The following is an 18,133-nucleotide window of genomic DNA, read 5'->3' on the forward strand; positions in this document are numbered from 1 at the left end:
TTGAACTGGAAGGAGCCATTATCTCTTCTTAACTCAAATGAATGTTCTCCTGGTACGTAAACTGAAGGCAGCTCCAACCTTGCAATAGTTTGCCTTTGTACACTGAATATAATACTGGCTCTGAATCAGGAGAGTTACCCTCATACTATGTGGAAGTCCAGGACAAAACTAGCAAAGGAGAAGAGATTAAAGAAACTAAAGAGGAGTATTGCACACACTATGGAATATGGCCCTTCCCTGACCTCCTTCCAGATTTCTTTAAAAAGTCAGAGAGGTAAGAGACTAGAGTCTGATGCTGTTCAAAAGGCATGTATAAAGAAAACTAAGGTCAGCATAGCAGATGAGCCTGCCTTATCAAAGTGTGTTTTCTGTGAATTACAATGACTTCAAGCATTACACAAGCATACTGAGATAATTGCGTAAATGGATCAAGCCCCAGGAACTCACAGTTGGAAAGAGCGCTCCCTGTGGTATAATTACCACCTTTTATTTTTGCCTCTGACAGGCAGCACAGATTTCTGTAAATAAACTGGACACCACTGCAGCCCCACGAGAAACCTCCCAGAGCAAACAAAAGGTACATATTTTGAATATTTGTATTTACCCTTTAACAATCCACACAACCACACACCTACACACACAATTCCCAACAAGTGAAGACAAATTTATATTTTTCTTTTACAAAAAACAAGACCCATTGCCTTTGCCATTGTTTGTTTCTATTTCTCCAAGAGGATGGCACAAGAAAATCATTGTAAATAAATACCTCATAAAGGTGTCCTCAACCAACTTCACCCACTTCATATTGTTAGCTGGTTGTTTGAAAAATGTATTGCGCTCAAATTCATTTTGCCTATGTTAACTGAATGTTGGTGCTTTAGTTGCACACTTGTGTTTTTCATACCTTTCTGCATATCTACGATGAAAGCTGTTTTCTAATTGTTACTAACTATTGTTACCAGCATGTGACAGGAAGTATTTGTTCTTTTGTGGTAATTTTTTCAGATTTGAGCATAATACTTGCACCCTTGCACAGACTAATTAGTTTACTGTGGTTGACATGCACAAGACAGATTTTGGCTCTTGCTGAAGTGTTCATTGACATGCACACTCTTTGAGTATTAAGCACAAAAATATTGTGCCACCAGAATATTGTAAAAAGAATATTGACTGCCAAAATATCATAAAAATAACTCTATGTACTTAAGTACAGGTTTAGTATTCTGGACTCTATATACATCTCTGTACATTGAAATATTTATTGTCATGGTTCATTGATGTGGAATTAAGTGCAGCACATCTACACTTGTTTATATATTCTTGCCTTAAAGATATTTTGATAGTATTTAAAACTCAATATTCAGATGCTATAACATTAATTGGCACTCAATCTTCACTATGTCCTTGTCCCTGCCCACAAATTACTCCTGTGTGTCAATCTCGAACAATGTATGCTTCTTTAAGAAATGCACTCCCTGTGAGAAAAGGCTTCTTTTGACATGGTTAGCCCCCACTTTTTGCTTGGTATTTGATGTGGTTTCCAAGTTGTTAGTGCCCAGGGCCCCTCCTAACCAGGTTCCTTGGGCCAGATCTCTTTCCCAAAACTGTTGTAATGCTTTGACTCAAATGGAAACACCTCTAGTCCCTAGTACATAGTATTAAGATAGCAAGGCCATGAGGTACTAAGGGTAGGCCCCTGAGGGCAGCAGCACAGATTGTGCCACCCTCGAGGACCATGCATCCAAGTGCACACAGACCTTCCATTGCAGGCTGAGTGTCCTGGTTCAGTCCTAAAATGCAGAACTGGCATGGCACGCACCCTTTGTGCCTTGGCACTATTCGCTGCATACAATATAAGTAAGTCACCCCTCAGACAGGCCTTCCAGCCCTAAGGCAGGGTGCACTGTACTGCATGTGTGGGCATAGGTACGTGAGAAATATGCCACTACTGTATCCCTGTGAAACCTGTGGCATAGTAAGTGAACAGAGCAGCAATTTTCCATGCATGTGCTGGACCCTATTCAGTACAAATTTCACAGCTACATAATGGCCACTCAGAACCCTGGGCTGTTTCATATCAAATAACTCAGAATGCTAAATCCCAACTGGTACCGGTATTGGATTTTTTGCAAATTTACCCAGGGCACCTTAGATGTGCCCCCTGCAAAAGCTAACTACCCTGGCATGGTTGTGGCCGGTCACAACCAGCCTGCCACCGCCAGACAGGATTTTGGAACCCTGGGGTGAGAGCCATGCTTTCTGAGTCCAGAGAAAAAAGCCCTTCCTTAGCAGAGGTGTTACACCTCCTCCTCCCACAATGTGCACAGCCCATGCCTAAGACCTTCAAAGGGCTCACTGTCCTTGAAACTTGACCCCCAGATAGGCACCCCTGTTGCAAAACCCCACTCTCGGTGGGAGAAAGGGTGGGAAAATACACAAAGGCAGGAGGAGTGGCCACCATCAGCTTGCACCACCCCTAAGGTGCTCCATTCAAGATGACACCTCCATTTTATTGTCCTCCATCTTGCATGGTAGGAAAATAGCCTATCAGGGATACGGAAGTGACCACTGCCCACATGAAGTGGTCACATAGTGGTTGTAGCCACCATAAAGTAGATGACCCATTGGTCACTACTAGGTGCTCCCCTAAACACCCACTAAATGCAATATTTAGTGGGCACACCCAGACCTGCAGATAAGATTCTAAGGACACAAGAAACCTGCAACAAAGAAGACCCAAGGCTCGAGAACTGCATTCCTGCTGCACAAAAAAGGTGCCAAACCCTGACTGCTGCACCCAGGACTCAACAGTCACCACTGAGGAACTGCACGGATATCGGACTACAAAATCCCAGAGGACCTCCACCCTTCTGAAAATCACCAAAGATCTCCCTCCAGAGTGAAGGCATCACTCCCTGCAACAAAAGACCCAAAGACCAGTGAAGTCCAGTTCACTTACTGGCTGTTGACCAAGGAACTAAACACCGCTGCCAGACCCAGTTTCACCTGATGGACCTAGGGGACAGATCCTGAAAGTCTGCCAAGTTTTGTGGCACTGCGACCTCCAGTGGCTGAACTATGTATTAGCCTGTGGTACTGGTCTCTCTACATCGGACACCAAGAAGAAAAGTCCACTCTGGACTCCAAAAGGACCAGGAGCAATCCCCAGTCAAGGGACTTTAGGATTCATAAGAACCACCCCTCAGAGTGGTCCTGCTGACCTCCAATCTATCCTCAAAGTGACCTGCCTCCTGCTTCCCAGGGCACCTTTGTGCATAGCTCCTGGCTCACCTTTCTGCTCTGCACCTGGCTTTCCTAGGCCCTGCACAGGAGAACCAGCTGTGCTCTAAGAGTCCCCCACGCCTTGCGACCTCTACACTCCAAGGAGACCCACCGGACTCACCTTGAAGTCTCTCTGTGCACTGCAGTGGTCCTGCCCCAGCTCCAAGGACATTTCAGCACCTCTTCCCGCCAAAACCGAGAACCGCCCAAACTCCTCCGGCTTGCCCACAGGACTTCTTGATGACCTTGTCCTAAAAACAAAAGGACACACTGGTAAACACATTGCCTGATTTTATACGCATCTTTATATTATTCTCCCAATGATTCCCATGGTGCGTAATTACACACAAAAAGACTATTCTTGCTAAATTTTGAAAGCTCATAACTTAAAGAGTATTTATCCGATTTTTATGTTCTTGGTCTTAAAAATATCATAAAAATCTCAAGTACGTTTGTAAATTTGTCTCAAGTTATTCCTTTGAGTGTGTCTCTTCATTTATTGATTCTGTGAGTACAAAAAATGCTTTGCACTTCTCCAAGATTGGCTTAACTGTTCAACCAAGCTACCATAAAAATTAGAGCATTAGGTGGTCTAGTTTTTACCTCTGTAAACTAACGTGGAGTTGCCCAGACTCTCTGCAAAGTATGCCTGGCTTTGCACACTACATAGAGAGCCAGCCTCCAGCAGTCCCTTCATCTTTCCTGTGAATAATACCAAGTAATTGATACTTATAGGTTTTCTTTCATTGCAATTATTTCTTCTCACTGTGCTATCGTTTTGTCAAGGGCCTCTTTTGTTCGATTTTGCTTTGCTGTATTCTTGAAACCATTGTCAGTGTCCTGGTTTCTAGTCTTGCTTCTCCTGGTACTGATGCTATCTCCTACATACTTCCATTGGCTCAAGTCCTTTTTCATTCTTGTGGTTGTATCTCCACTTGTTTTCCTGTTGAATTCCTCCTTGAAGATTTTGCATTGTCTCTGGTTTATGATAATTCTTTTCTCTGGCCTCTACACTCTTGCCCTATGCTAATCATTTTGTTGGGGTTGTTCCTACTCACTGGCCTTTACCCGCGCTCTCTTGGCTCCCTGGGTTTCCTTTACAGTCTACTTATGGTCCCAGCATAACCCCCAAGTCACCTCCCACTATGGGTTTACAATCTTTTGTATGGTTCATGAGAATGACTAACCATCTGAGTCCATATTCAGGCCTCTTTCTTGCCTTCTGCTTTTTTTCCAGTCCAGTCCATATTTATGCTTCAGTTGATCCTCAGGTGTCTTGCTGCTCAGGTCTCCTTAGCATCTGTCATTTAGCATTACTGTTCTGGGTCCTAAGATATCAGTTTATTCCAAATGAATAGGCAAGTTACTACTACTTTCAAAATTATTTTATAAATTGACTCATTGCTTATGACCATGATAATTGTTCGAGCTGTAAAATAAATATCATGTCACCTCCTGGTTTAATGATTTAGCCTTTTAGCCTGCTGCAGTGGGCTATACCGGCCATGAAAGGCCTGCTCCAACGTTAAGGGAGCGGGACTTTGATGCAGGTGTGGCCCAGCCACAAGGAGCTAAAAGGGCATTAGGGCATTCTGTCACTAGATGGCACACCCTAGTCACAAGCAAGCTTGATTACTGCAACGCATTCTACGCTGGCACTACGACAGAGAACATCAGGAATCTACAGCTGATCCAAAATGCCGCCTCCAGAGTCGTCCTGAACCTCCCTCCCAGGAACACATCTCCCAACACCTGAGACTCCTCCATTAGTTCCCAGTGGAGAAGCAAATCAACTTCAAACTACTCGCCCACACCTGCAAGGCCCTTCACAACATCGTACCAGCCTACCTGAATGATCGCATCTCTTTCCATAACCTCGCCAGACCCCTCCATTCCACCCAGAAGGCACTAGCCACCATTCCACTTATCTGGAAAACCCCTGCCAGAGGAACATCTTTCAGCTACCCCGCACCCAAGAGCTGGAACAACCTACCCACGCACCTCAGACAAAGCCTATCACTCACCATCTTCCGGAAGAACCTCAAGACATGGCTCTTCGAATGAGGCCCAGACCCTCCACCATCGTCTTGAGATCCTCATGGGTAAGTAGTTGCACTGTATAAAAACTGATTGATTGATTAATAAATAAAACAAAGGCCTCTCAGAGCCCAAGGGGATTGAAAACCCCTGGACTCAATGAGGCTTTTGTTCACAGCAACAGCTGTGAACAAAAACATTGGAATGTTGGCGCTGCAGGCTTCTACTGGCCATTAGAAGACCGGAGCACTCAATTGTTCTTAATGGAGCGCCCAGCAATCTAATGTTCTAATTCACATTATAGACTCTGTCTTTAGTTCTGTAGGCCATGCCTTTTGTGCAAGTTTTTTAGACACGCTTCCTATACAGCACCCCTTTTCGAGCATTCACCCACATCTTTTTCATCCCTCTAAAATCAAATGGCATTACTCCATACCTGGTCAGCAGATGTATATATTCAAGCTCATTTGACCTTTTAGAAGATTCTTAATGAGTACATAGAGCAGCTGGTGACATACACACTTTCATGCAAATCGTTATTTTTTTACATTCCCTACTTAGAAAGTAATTGCAAAATATGAGGTGCTTTACTACATCTATCATAGCAGAGAAAATGTTTAACGATTGCAAAACAAACCTAGGGTACAAATTTACTACAGTATTGCACTTTTTTGAATTTGCTGAAATCTTCTGATTTCAACCGTTCTTTTAAGGGTTGGAGAAGAAGCGACATAATGTCATTTATTATTGCTTGTAAGTATCCCTAAATGAATGCATTATTTTCTTCACCACATCGGAATGTATGCATGTTCATGTCAATAAATATTGATCTATAAAATCCTGACTCATATAATTTAATTGTGTACCATATAACATACAGTGTGTGCATACCAGAAAATAAAATGTGTGTTTCTATTATGCCTTTACCTAAGGAACTGCCAATATATTGCATTTATTAGTTTGACTAATTCTGCGGCAATCCTACAGTTTATGCCACAAGACCAAATTCTGAGATTCACTGAGTTACTTTTATAAAACTACAGTTCAGTATGCCTCTTTTTTGAGTGAAATAACAAATACAATATGAAGGAAATCCCATTTTATAAACTTATTTTCCTTTTCTTTCTCCAGACTATTGTTAGAGGAAATAAACCTCAAAAGGATACTTCCGTCAATGGCCTTCTAGAAGATTTTGACAATATTTCAGTTACACGTTCTAATTCTTTACGCAAAGAAAGTCCACCCACCCCGCGGCAAGGGATTTCCAACCATGCACAAGGTCACCCAGAGGAAAATGGCTACATCTCTTATGCCCAGTATTCCCGTGAGTCAGACAGAGGTTATGCTTCTGAAAAAGGCAGAGAAAGCATCCGCCAGGAAGAAGAGATAGACAGGTTTTGTAAAGGAGGCAAACCTACCAAGCAAAATGGCCATGTTATGAAAATGAAATCGTATGAGGCATATTATCCAGACATTAACCCCCTAAAATCAGATATCTCAAGGTTTTCTCCAGAGTATCGATCACACAAGGAGGATAAAGGCGCTTCATCAGAACGCGGTGGTCTGAAATGGGAGTTCCAAAGACCTAGCTCTGGATCGCCTCTAGTTTATGCAGAACCTTACAAGTGCACTCCTTCTAGAACTAGAATTCTCAGTGAAGGGTCGACAGAAAGACTTGAGCACAATGACTGGGGAGATGGACTTTCCAAGGACGATTATGAAAAGAGACCTAAGTCCTCTTATGTGAGCCAGACAAGCCCACAACCATCCATAAGACAGAGATCAAGATCAGGGTCTGGCCTGCAGGAGCCAGTGATTCCATATGGAGCAAGTGCTTGTAAAATGAACCATCAAGGACACTCGTACAGCTCATATACGTACCCTCGCTTGTCAGAAACAGCAGCGTGCATTGCAAAGGTAAAGTTAACCTCCTGAAAATTAGTGTGGTACATTCGTGACATGAAAATATTGTTAACTAAGATTAAATAAGCTTAACCTAATTTTATAAGTGCAGTTAAATATATCAGATATGCTGTTGAAGTTAAAATAAAAAAATCCTTTAATTATTTTCTACAATGACTCGAATTCAGAATACATTTGGAGAGCTGCATTTTAAAGCTTCAGTAGCTCTGGCAACTCCAATTGGGTGCTTTTCAAATTAATAAACAACGTATATTATGTGCCTAAAATTGTTTTGTTACGGTCTTCATGTGCCAGCGTTTGGAAACAGCCTTCATGCATAATTCTTCTTTTAATCTTTTTTCAAACTAAAAATAGTCACTCTTTGTGTTTTTCATGATATTTGTTTCCCTTTATCAATATATTGAAGCCAAGTTGTATTTTCATGACATAATTACTGGTTATTATGCTGCATTCAGATTTTTCTGCATTGTTCATTTTGCACACCCCTATTTCATGTTTGCTTCCTGTTTTGATTTATTCATGTTATTGTTCAAGTTTTATTTCTATTGCTAATCATGCCACAGATCAGCGTTAACTACATTTCACCCACCACTTAACGAAAGACCTAAAACCGCAAAAAGGCAGGGCGAACCTGGCCCATTAAATAGAATTAGTATTAACCACTTGCCTAAATAAATGCAAGATTCATTTTTGTAACATTTTAAAATGTTTCGTTTTTCATTGAACAATAAACGCATTTTCCATTCGGCAACAAATGCAGAATGGAAAATGCAATAGGAAGCTTATTTACACTGAAAGTTGAGCTTGAAAGTTCTAGTGGCTGTCAATAATCATATACACTGCGATAAATGGATGAAAATGAGAGGAGCCCGCCAATGTAGAGAAGAAAAACCCTCTCTAACCAGCCTAGCATCTCTAACAATCACCAACGCGCATTTCGGAATGTTCCTTTGTGCAATGGTATCTGCTTTGGTTTTGAGACCTATTGTGGCATCGTTCGCTGACTTGCCCCCCTTTAAAGGTGAGGTGCCACCTCAATGGACCATCGGGCAATTTTATGCGCTTCTTGCCCTAGGTGTCTCAACTCATTTAATGAGTTGCCATCCAATGATATTGCCACACCACCTAATGGAAGACATTCCAATCTTCATTCTTTGGCACATTCTGAAGGAGGTCCAGTGTTCTTCTAGAGGTATCAGCCTAAGGGCATACTATAGTTTAAGCTGCACTTGATCTTAACACAAACCACAATGTAGTGGTTGTTCTTTAGGGTGAGTGGCATAATAAAACCGTTCCACGGACAGGTAGAATAGATTCTTCATATGAAAGGATGTGCCATGGGCTGACCACTCCCCAACCACAAACATCCATGCAATATCTATGTGCGTTAATGCCTTCTCATGAAGAGTGACTTCCAAGGCACTGGCAGAATGTCCACACGGAATATCATCATGTGGCTGTCTGCCCATTCCACAACAAACAGCTGTAAAATGAGGTTGCTTATAAAAGGGTCCGTGCTCTCTTTTAGTAAGTGGTCTCCATTGTCAGAAGAGAGAACAGGCGAAGATAAGAGACATTTGTCAAAGACAAATGTTCTTTAAATTTGGGTCTACGCCAACTCAAAATTGTGTGCCCAAATCTTTGGGCATTAAAGCCCTTTATGTCAAGTAGCATGCTACTCCAAAACCAAAAGTTAATGCTTATTGCAGTGTTCTTTGGTTTTTGGGATTAGCCTTGTGCTCTAAAGGAAACCATTCCATACTTTTCTCCAGTTTATATGTGATACATTAATAAGTTAGGTGTGATCATAAGTGGGGGCCATTTGACAAGCAAAGAGTTAAAGGCAAGAATAATTATATTGTTATGTTACAGGAATATGAGTTCAAAGATAGAGAGTAAGGGAGTGAGGAATGAAACTCAAAGTAAACTATGTACCCAGGAAGCAGGGAGAAGGTGGAAGAGAAGGAACATGTATTCAAAAGAAATACGGAAGAGCAACATTTTCAGTTTTAATGCCGGGTTTTAGTAATATAGCAAGCTGAGTTTTTTGAGATAGCATCAAGAGAGAAATTGGATTTGGTTTTTAGACCTAATAAACCCCATCACAAACAACATGGTCTTATATTGTGTAGCACAGCTATTAGGCAGGGAAACTAACACATAGCACATTTTTCATTTGCTCTAAAAGTATGTGGCTTTAGTAGTCTTTATAGAAACACTTTAACTTTCAAAGAGAATTCAGATAATTGCCTTGCATCAAAAGCAACCCCATTGCTTGTTGAGAGAACTCTTAATGAGTGACCATCAATTATGTGACATTTTAGCACTTCCCGGTACCTATAATTACCATTCACAACACAATTGAGAAAGTAAAGGTCTAAAATTGTTAGAGGCATGTGGTATTATTTCTAACACTTGTTCACTGAACCGCATTGTATATAACGTAATCAATTTTTGCAAATCTAGAAATGAACCCTGTGTGTACCTTCTGTTGCAGTACAAAGTAGTTGATAAATATGTCGCAACAATCGCCATTACTAAATTCACTTCAGTTTTATCTGGCCCATTCATTACCTGGTTGGAGGGGATTCATTCATTACAAGCATGTGCTGCCCCCTGTCCCAACCTAAGAGCAGTGGGCTCCCCAGATCAGACACAATGGTTTGCAGAACTGATATGTCTGAGATCACTGTGACCCACCTGTATCCACGTTTTCTCATTGAGTTGCTAGAAGTTGATCAATTAGACTCACACAATTCAAATATCACATTAATTCTTCTAGGGCCAGAGGTACAAAACTTTTTCCACATCGCAAACAGCAAATTTAGCAGTTTGCGACGTGCAAAAAGCACATCGCGATGCCCAATCCCCGTTTTGCGATTCGGTAACCTGGTTACCGATTCTCTAAACGGGACTGTGAATCGCAATTAGGAAGGGGTGTTCCCCTTCCTAATTGCGAGTCGCAGCGTGATGTTGTATTGTTTTATGACCGCAAAAGCGGTCGCAGAACAATCGCAGTTAGCACCCATTTCAAATGGGTGTTAACCCATTCGCAAACTTCCCCTTTGTGAATGTAATTGAAAACATTTTTTGGACCACTGCCAGCTCTGAAAAAATGAAACGAAAACCTTTCATTTTTTAGTTTTGTAATGCATCTCGTTTTCCTTTAAGGAAAACGGGCTGCATTATAAAAAAAAAAAAAACAGCTTTATTTAAAAGCAGTCACGGACATGGTGGTCTGCTGTCTCCAGCAGGCCACCATCCCTGTGAGTGCCGGGAGTCTCAAGGGGGTCGTAAATTGCGACCCACCTCATTAATATTAATGAGATGGGCCTTTGCGACCCCTTTTCGAGTCGCAGATGGTGTCCGGGACATCATCCTACATTCTGAATTGCGACTTGCAAACTGCGAGTCTCTCTCACTCGCAATTTGCAAGTCGCAATTCAGACTCTACTTACATCTGGCCCTTAGTGTCTAGTATGGCATTGTTTCACCAAATGTAGCACAGTTTGATTTTATAATTGTACAGCAAATAAAGTGACAATAATATAAGAAAACACGAAGAATTGAAAAAACAACAACTGTACAATGAAAAGCTGACCCCAGTTGGACAGCTGCCGGACTAAATCATTAAACAGTGATTTAAATATTATAGAATTACTCCATTAGGGCAATTCAATTGAGAAGGATACTGGGAACAAGGGATCACTATGCCTGCCTTAGGTGAATGAGACATACTTCTCCAAAAGCAACTGGAATGTTAGTGGTCAGTCACATTGGATATGTGAGCTTTTGTGACCTATACACCTCCAAGGGGAACAGTATCATTGTGGTCAGTTACATGAGTTTTCTAGTTTGGAGCTGTGTTGGGATTTTGGCCTCTGGGTGCCAGAGGTATGCACCCTGTCCAACTAGGGACCACAATCCTAGTCAGGGCAAGTAAGTTACACACCATAGAGTAACCTGTGCTCGCCCTCTGGTAGCTGGGCACAGAGCAGGCAGGCTTAACTTAGGAGGCAATGTGTAAATTATTTGTGCAACACTTAAAACAGTAAACAGTGAAAACACTACACAATATACATTTATATACAAATATGGCAGAACCAGATCTCATTGTCTTAAATAATATCCAAAATGACGATGTTAAAAAACACAACACAAGGTTTAACAGTCCACATCAAAGCATGGCGAGGTCTCGACCCAAAACACTATATTCATTAGAGACTGGTCATCATCAGGACAAAATGTTTGAAAAAGGAAGCACCATATATTCTGCAGGCGGTGGCCCTAGTCAGAATAACTTCAGCAGTTATCCTTCAGCCTGGTGGGCCGCGGTAAAGCGGTGGGACGGGTGGGGATGTGGCGGTTTGGCAGTGGCAAACCTCAGCAGTCGTAATATGGCGGTCTGCACCACCAGTCCCACAGCGGTGTGGCCGACACCACTGCCCTGGCGGTCGATGGACCGCCAATGTCATAATGAGGGCCAAAGTCTTTGATGGCCCTGAACCTTAGGCAACAGGGGGTAAGCCAACAAGCCCTTGTAGTTCTTGGAAAGCCAAAAAGTTGTTGATGGCAGTTTTATTCCTCCCTCACTGCCAGAGATAGCAGGCAGCAGGCCCACACAGCAGAGCAAGTTGCAAAGTGGTAGTCCCTCCTGGCAGCACAGCAATCAGCAGGCAGCAAGCCAAAACAGCAAAGCAAGTAGTGGCAGTCTCTCCCAGCAGGGCAGGACCTCTTGTTGGCAGAGTCTCCTCAGGACCCTAAAGTGAACTAATACAGTGGGGTTTGGGGTCCAGTACATATACCAAAAAGTGTCTTTGAAGTGGGGGAGACTTCAGAAGAGGCATTTGAAGATCACAAGGTCCATACTCTCCCGTCCCTGGCTCTAGACACTCTGTGTGTGGGGGTGATATGCAGCCCTTTGTATGAGGCGAGGTGCAGCCCTTTTCATGTGTAGGTGTCAGCTTCTCCCTCCCATCTAGCCCAGGAAGACCTTTCAGCCTAGTGATAGGCTATCAGTGTGCAAATGTTACACCCAACCTCCCTTTGTGTGTGGTAGTCTAGAGCCAATGCACAAAGCCCAGCTGTCATCTATCCCAGGCTTGTATTCAGAGACAGGTAGAGTCGCAGAATGGTTAAAGTAAGAAAATGTAAAATCCAACTTCACCATAAGTTGTGATTTTACATTATGAGCCCAAGAGATACCAATCTCCATATTTCTATATTTTCCTAATTGAAAATGATACTTAATTTTGCTTCTTGGTAACCCCAATGGTAACCTATGAGAGAGATAGACCTTGCAGTGGTGAAAACGAGTTTAGCAGTTTTTCACTACCAGGATATCTTAAGCCTAAAATTACATGTCCAACTTTTTAAATACACTGCACCCTGGCCTTGGGACTAATTAGAGCATATCTTAACCATAATAAAAAAGGAAGGTTTGAGCCTGCCAAGGTTTGCAAGGTCAAAATAGCAGTTAAAAACTGCACATATTGATACTGTAGTGTCAGGCCTGAGACAGGTTTGAAAGACTACTGTAGTGGGTGGCACATTCGGTGCCACAGGGCCACTAGTAGCATTTAATTTACAGGCCCTGGGAACATATGACACACTCTACTAGGGACTTACAAGGAAATTAAATATGCCAAATAGGTGTACACCAATTATACCATGTTTAGAGGAGGAGGAGGAGAGAGCACATGCACTTTAGCACTGGCTAGCAGTGGTAGAGTGCTCAAAGTCCTAAAGCCAACAACATAAGGTCAGAAAAGCAGGAGGAGGAAGGCAAAATAGTTCGGGAACCCTACAAAAAGGGCCATTTCCAACACCCCAGCCTAAAGCCAGGGTAGACTAATCAGTACCTTGAGGGACTTCCCTGTTTAGGGCGATAGAACATGGGCAATGGCCGACAACTGCAGGGGCACTTGCCAGTTCTAGGCCTCTCTGAACCCGGTTGGATCCCTCTGTCTATGCTTTCAGGGCCCACTAAGCTACCATATGGAGACTTCTCCTCACCTGGGGACCCCATCTGTGGGGCACCTACCTTTAATCTACTCACAGATGCATCCCAGTAGGCAGACAGCTCCCCTATGCCAGGACTTCCAGGGGAGTACACCTGCCCACTCCCCCCACAAAGACACAAACGGGAAATACAATCTGCCTGGTGCAGATCTCCCGATCTCAAAATCAGACCTGAGACCCTTGGGCATGTGGACCCTCCTGTCAGAGGGCACAGAAGAATTGCTACTACCGTTACTGTTGGATTCCACCTGTCTGGCCTTGATGCCCAGCTCTCTCAAGCTCCATTCCTGAGCCAACAGCATCTTTTTCTCTTTCATGGCTATTTTGTTCTCCCCCAAGGCCTGTCTCCTTTCCTTCAAGGCCTTTTCCTTCTCCAATCTGAGCTTAGCCAGCTCCAATTTATTTTCTCTCCTCCCTCCTGTCCTCCAGCTCCTCTGGGGTCAGGCTTTTAGAGAACACACTGCTTCCTGCCCTGAGGGGGAGCCATTTCTCCATGCAGGCTGGTTGTCCCCTGTCCCACAGTAGTCCCAGATCCTCCACTGAATCTAGTCCAGCTTGTTATCATCCTCTTTCTCCACATCATCCTCCTCTGGGGTCTCATGTGTTACATCTCTTGATCCCCTCAGCGCCTTTTGCAGCTCAGCCTTCTTAGTGAAGCCTTTAGAAGAAACTCCAAGCTCCTTGCAAAACTCCTTGAGTTGTTGCACTGTACACTTCTCCAAAGTTGGACAACTGGCACTCTAATTTGGCAGGTGCAGGTGCGAATGCAGCTATGGGACCTCCAGTCAGAGACATGATTCAGAATAAAAAGCAAAAATGCCAATCGGAGACTTGAAAAATAAAAATGCCAATTGAAGCGAGTAGGAAAGAAAAAAACTTATGCCACAAGACAAATGATTCAAATTGGTCTAGATGTGGATAATAGTGTACACCAAACATATGTAAACTATTGCACAAACACAGGACCTATCCTCACCGCTGTTTGCCAGTGTTAGAAATTGGGTCTCTAGTTGGCAGAGGTATGCACCCTGTCCAAGTAGGGACCACAATCCTAGTCGAGGTGAGCACAGGTTAATTTAGGGTGTGTATCTGACTTAATCTTACTAGGATTTTGGTCTCTACTTGGACATGGTGCACACCTCTGGCAACTAGAGACCCAATTTTAACAAGGATGAAGTGAATTCTTTGACGTCCCTGACACTTCAGAACAGGAAGCAATCCCTTGGAGTGACTTCGGTTCTTGGGATATAGAGATGCAGGTCTAGTCCTTCTCACTATATAAACACTGAAGGTGTGGGGTAGTAGGAACTAAAAAGGGGGGGATGCTGTGTTGTCAGAGCGGCCTGGCTCCGGCATGTAGGTACCCCCCATGGTATTCCCTTTGGAGTGAGTGTGACTACAAGGGAAAACCCCCCCCGGCATCAGCCAGACCTGAGGCATTCCGCCCCTCTGCCCGGGGCCTACCCCACCGTGAACTACCTGTTCAGGTAGGCCACACCATTCTCTTTGAGCACCCCACTGACTACATGTGCTCCGACCCTGACGAATGCCCCTGACTTCCCAGCACACAGTGAGGGCAGAAACATGTTGGTCCTATGTACTTCTTTTTAGACTCCTAGAGACATTATTCTCTAACGAGCCTCTCTTCCCCTATATAGATTTTTTAGTCTTACCAGCATACACCACCATTAAAAATTAGGAATAGTTATCGGTGACTTGCTCGGTAATTTTATTACTCACCCTATCTGGATCACTGTAACTATCCAGTCAGTTTAATTTCAGCACTCCCTCTGGTTCTTTTAACCAAGAGGTTGAGTCCGCCCAAGTAGTATCATCTTACTTGGGTGGGGCTAGGTGGTCATATGATGAAGCAAGACACTATTATGTGTGTGAGACCACCTAGTCCGTAAAGGAAACTCCCCTTGACTCCTGTGTGACAACACAGCATCCCCCCCTTTTTAGTTCCTACTACCCCACACCTTCAGTGTTTATATAGCTTCTTCTAGGGAGACGGTGTGGGCTAGCTATTCTCCCAGTACTCTCTTTTTGTGTATTTCTAGTCCTTCTCACTGCCAGGCAAGGAGGACATCAGGCAGCAGGTCAGACACAATAGAGCAGAAGTCCAGCAAAGTCCAGAAAAGTATAGTAGAGTGGCAGTTCCTTCAGCACCACAGCAGTCCTTCCTGACAAAATTTCCTCAGGTCCAGAAGTGCACTGATTTGGTGGGGTCAGAAGTCCAGTTCTTGTACCCAGTGGTGCCTTTAAAGTGAAGGAGACTTTAAAGAGAGGCCTTTGAAATGCACAGAATCCCTGCCCTTCCTGCCCTTTGTGTGGAATCAGGACACAGCCCATTCAGGCGTGTCACCTCTTCCATCCCATCCTGCCCAGGATGGACCATCACGATGTTTATGGTCCTTCAGCAACACCTAAGCTCCCTTAGTGTGTGGCTGTCTGGAGGGAATGCACAAGAGCCCAGCTGTCACCCACCCAGACATGTATTCAGAGACAGGCAGAAGGCACTATATTAAAATGCCAACTTTCTAAAACTGGCATTTTCTGAAATTAAAATCCAACTTCACCATCAGTTGTGATTTTAAATTGCGACTAAAGCGACACCAAACATGGGGATCCCATCTCTTCCCACTTGAAAATTCCACTTATAAAATGTAATAAGGCACTCCCAATGTTAACCTATGGGAGAGATGAGTCTTGCTGTAGTGAAAAACAAATGTAAGTGTTTTTTACTACCTTGTCATGTAAAACATAAAAGTACATGTCCAACTTTTTAAACACACTGCACCCTACCTTTGGGGTGGGCCAGGGCCTACCTTAGTGGTGACTTCTATGTATTAAAATGGAAGGTTTCTGCATGGCAGGAGGGTTAACTTGTCAGGTAGACATAGCAGTTTAATACTGCACACATAGGCTCTGCAACGGCAGGCCTGAGTCATGTTTAAAAGGCTACTGATTGTGGCACAATCAGTGCTGCAGGCCCACCAGTAGCCTTATATTTACACACACCTCAGACAGGCAGTCCACTTTACTAGGGACACATAAGTAAATTAAACATGTCATTTGTGGATAAGCCAATGTTACCATGTTTTAGGCAGAGAGCACCTGCACTTTAGCAGTGGTAAAGTGCCCAGAGTCCTAAAGCCAGCAAAAATGAGGTCAGCAAAACAGGAGGTCAGAGGGCAAAATATTAAGGGAAACCACGCCAAGGATGCCGGGTCAAACACGCTGAAAGAATAGTGTTTAATTAGTCAATTAACATGTATTTTTCTAGATGCCTGAGTCCCCTCTGGGAATGCAGGATCACTGACACAATTTTGTGGTAAACAATAGCGTTGGCAAAAATATTACGTCACAAATATAATTTACCACAATATCGTGATCCTATACTTATAATGGTAAGTACAATAATATCAGAAAAAAACATTGTTGACACTAATATCATCCAACAATAGACAAAATATGGATTCTGTAATATAATTAGAATGTAAAGTAGTAAATGGTAAACATATTAATATATAATGTTAATATAATGTAAATAAATATGTTCCAATAATATTTAATATTATATCTAAATATATACTTATACTATATGCTATAAACACACAAGCACTGTATTTGCATGGATATAATATAGAGAGAGATAGTGTAACATAATTAATAAAAACATTTGTTTTACATTATATTTTGTTATTTTTTAAATATTTTAAATTTCTTACTATGAAAATATATATATACATTTGACATTATATTAATATTTGAACTGTTATATTCTCTCTCTCTCTCTCTCTCTCTCTATATATATATATATTAACATAACATATTCACACACTAAATCCTCACCAAAAGGATTTCTCAGACACCTTCGGATGCTTGAGAAAACGGTTAATTGGGCTAGTAAAACTTCATTCCCAACGCATTTCAGCTGTAGCCTTGATCACGGATAGAGTGTTGAAACTGACACACTTCCACAAATACTATATTTGACATAAACAAAGGACTAAGTGACCCATAATAATCATCAACTCAAACCAAGGAAGCCACCATTTAAAAGTGTTGTTGATTGTTCATAGTAATGCATTTGAACAACCATTAATGAATCTTATACCTCTAGCATCTGAATGTTCATGTGTATACATACTTGTATCACATGCATAAATGACATCCTCACAAAATAAATGACAACAAAAATATGTACCACAATAGCATAAATTAGTCATCCGTCTCCACATATGCTGACAGATCTAGTCTCAAGAGCAATATTTCTATTAGGCTCCTTATCCAAATATCATATATTTGTATAAGTATAATTTGTATTTGTTTCAGTTTCAACACTCTATCTGTGATCAAGGCTATGGCTGAAACACATTGGAGTTAAGATTTACTAGCCCAATAAACCATCATTTTGTCAAGCATTTGATGGTGTTTTTGTTGTGTGAATTCATGGGGCGTCCTGAACCCGTCTCAAACTGCCACATTTCAAGCCTCTCAAATATGTATGTGTATATATATATATATATATATATATATATATATATATATTCAGTGAAAAAAAACAAAGGTTATAGTGACATTATAGTTAGGCTCACATTTTAAATGTACAAAACCATAGAAATCCACCTGTTATAGTTATCAAAAGTAACTATATCTCGTGCCATAATGCAATTAGAACTCGCGCCCCCACCATGCACTGCTTTTTCATCGAAAATATTACTGACAATTTGACATTGATAATATCCGTTATGTTGTCAAAGATGTCATGAGTGTCATAATTTGTAGGTTAACTAGCAGTGCTTTGCAAGGGCGCGAGTTTAGTTACGTTAGAGCACAAGTAATAGTTACTTTAGATAACTCTTAC

The 18,133-nt window shown here is 42.2% G+C and overlaps 1 protein-coding gene across 5 annotated transcripts in view; it reads left to right on the forward strand.

Annotated features, from left to right (window-relative positions):
- PAK5 (p21 (RAC1) activated kinase 5) overlaps positions 1–18,133 on the forward strand; it is an 864,076-nt gene that overhangs the window by 572,785 nt on the left and 273,158 nt on the right. For all 5 annotated transcript variants that reach the window (XM_069234132.1, XM_069234136.1, XM_069234134.1 and 2 more), the window contains one exon: positions 6,451–7,236. In XM_069234132.1, the coding sequence (XP_069090233.1) occupies positions 6,451–7,236 (786 nt within the window). The remainder of the gene's footprint in view (positions 1–6,450; positions 7,237–18,133) is intronic.

This window comes from Pleurodeles waltl, chromosome 5 (genome assembly GCF_031143425.1).
Source record: "Pleurodeles waltl isolate 20211129_DDA chromosome 5, aPleWal1.hap1.20221129, whole genome shotgun sequence".
Taxonomy (NCBI): domain Eukaryota; kingdom Metazoa; phylum Chordata; class Amphibia; order Caudata; family Salamandridae; genus Pleurodeles; species Pleurodeles waltl.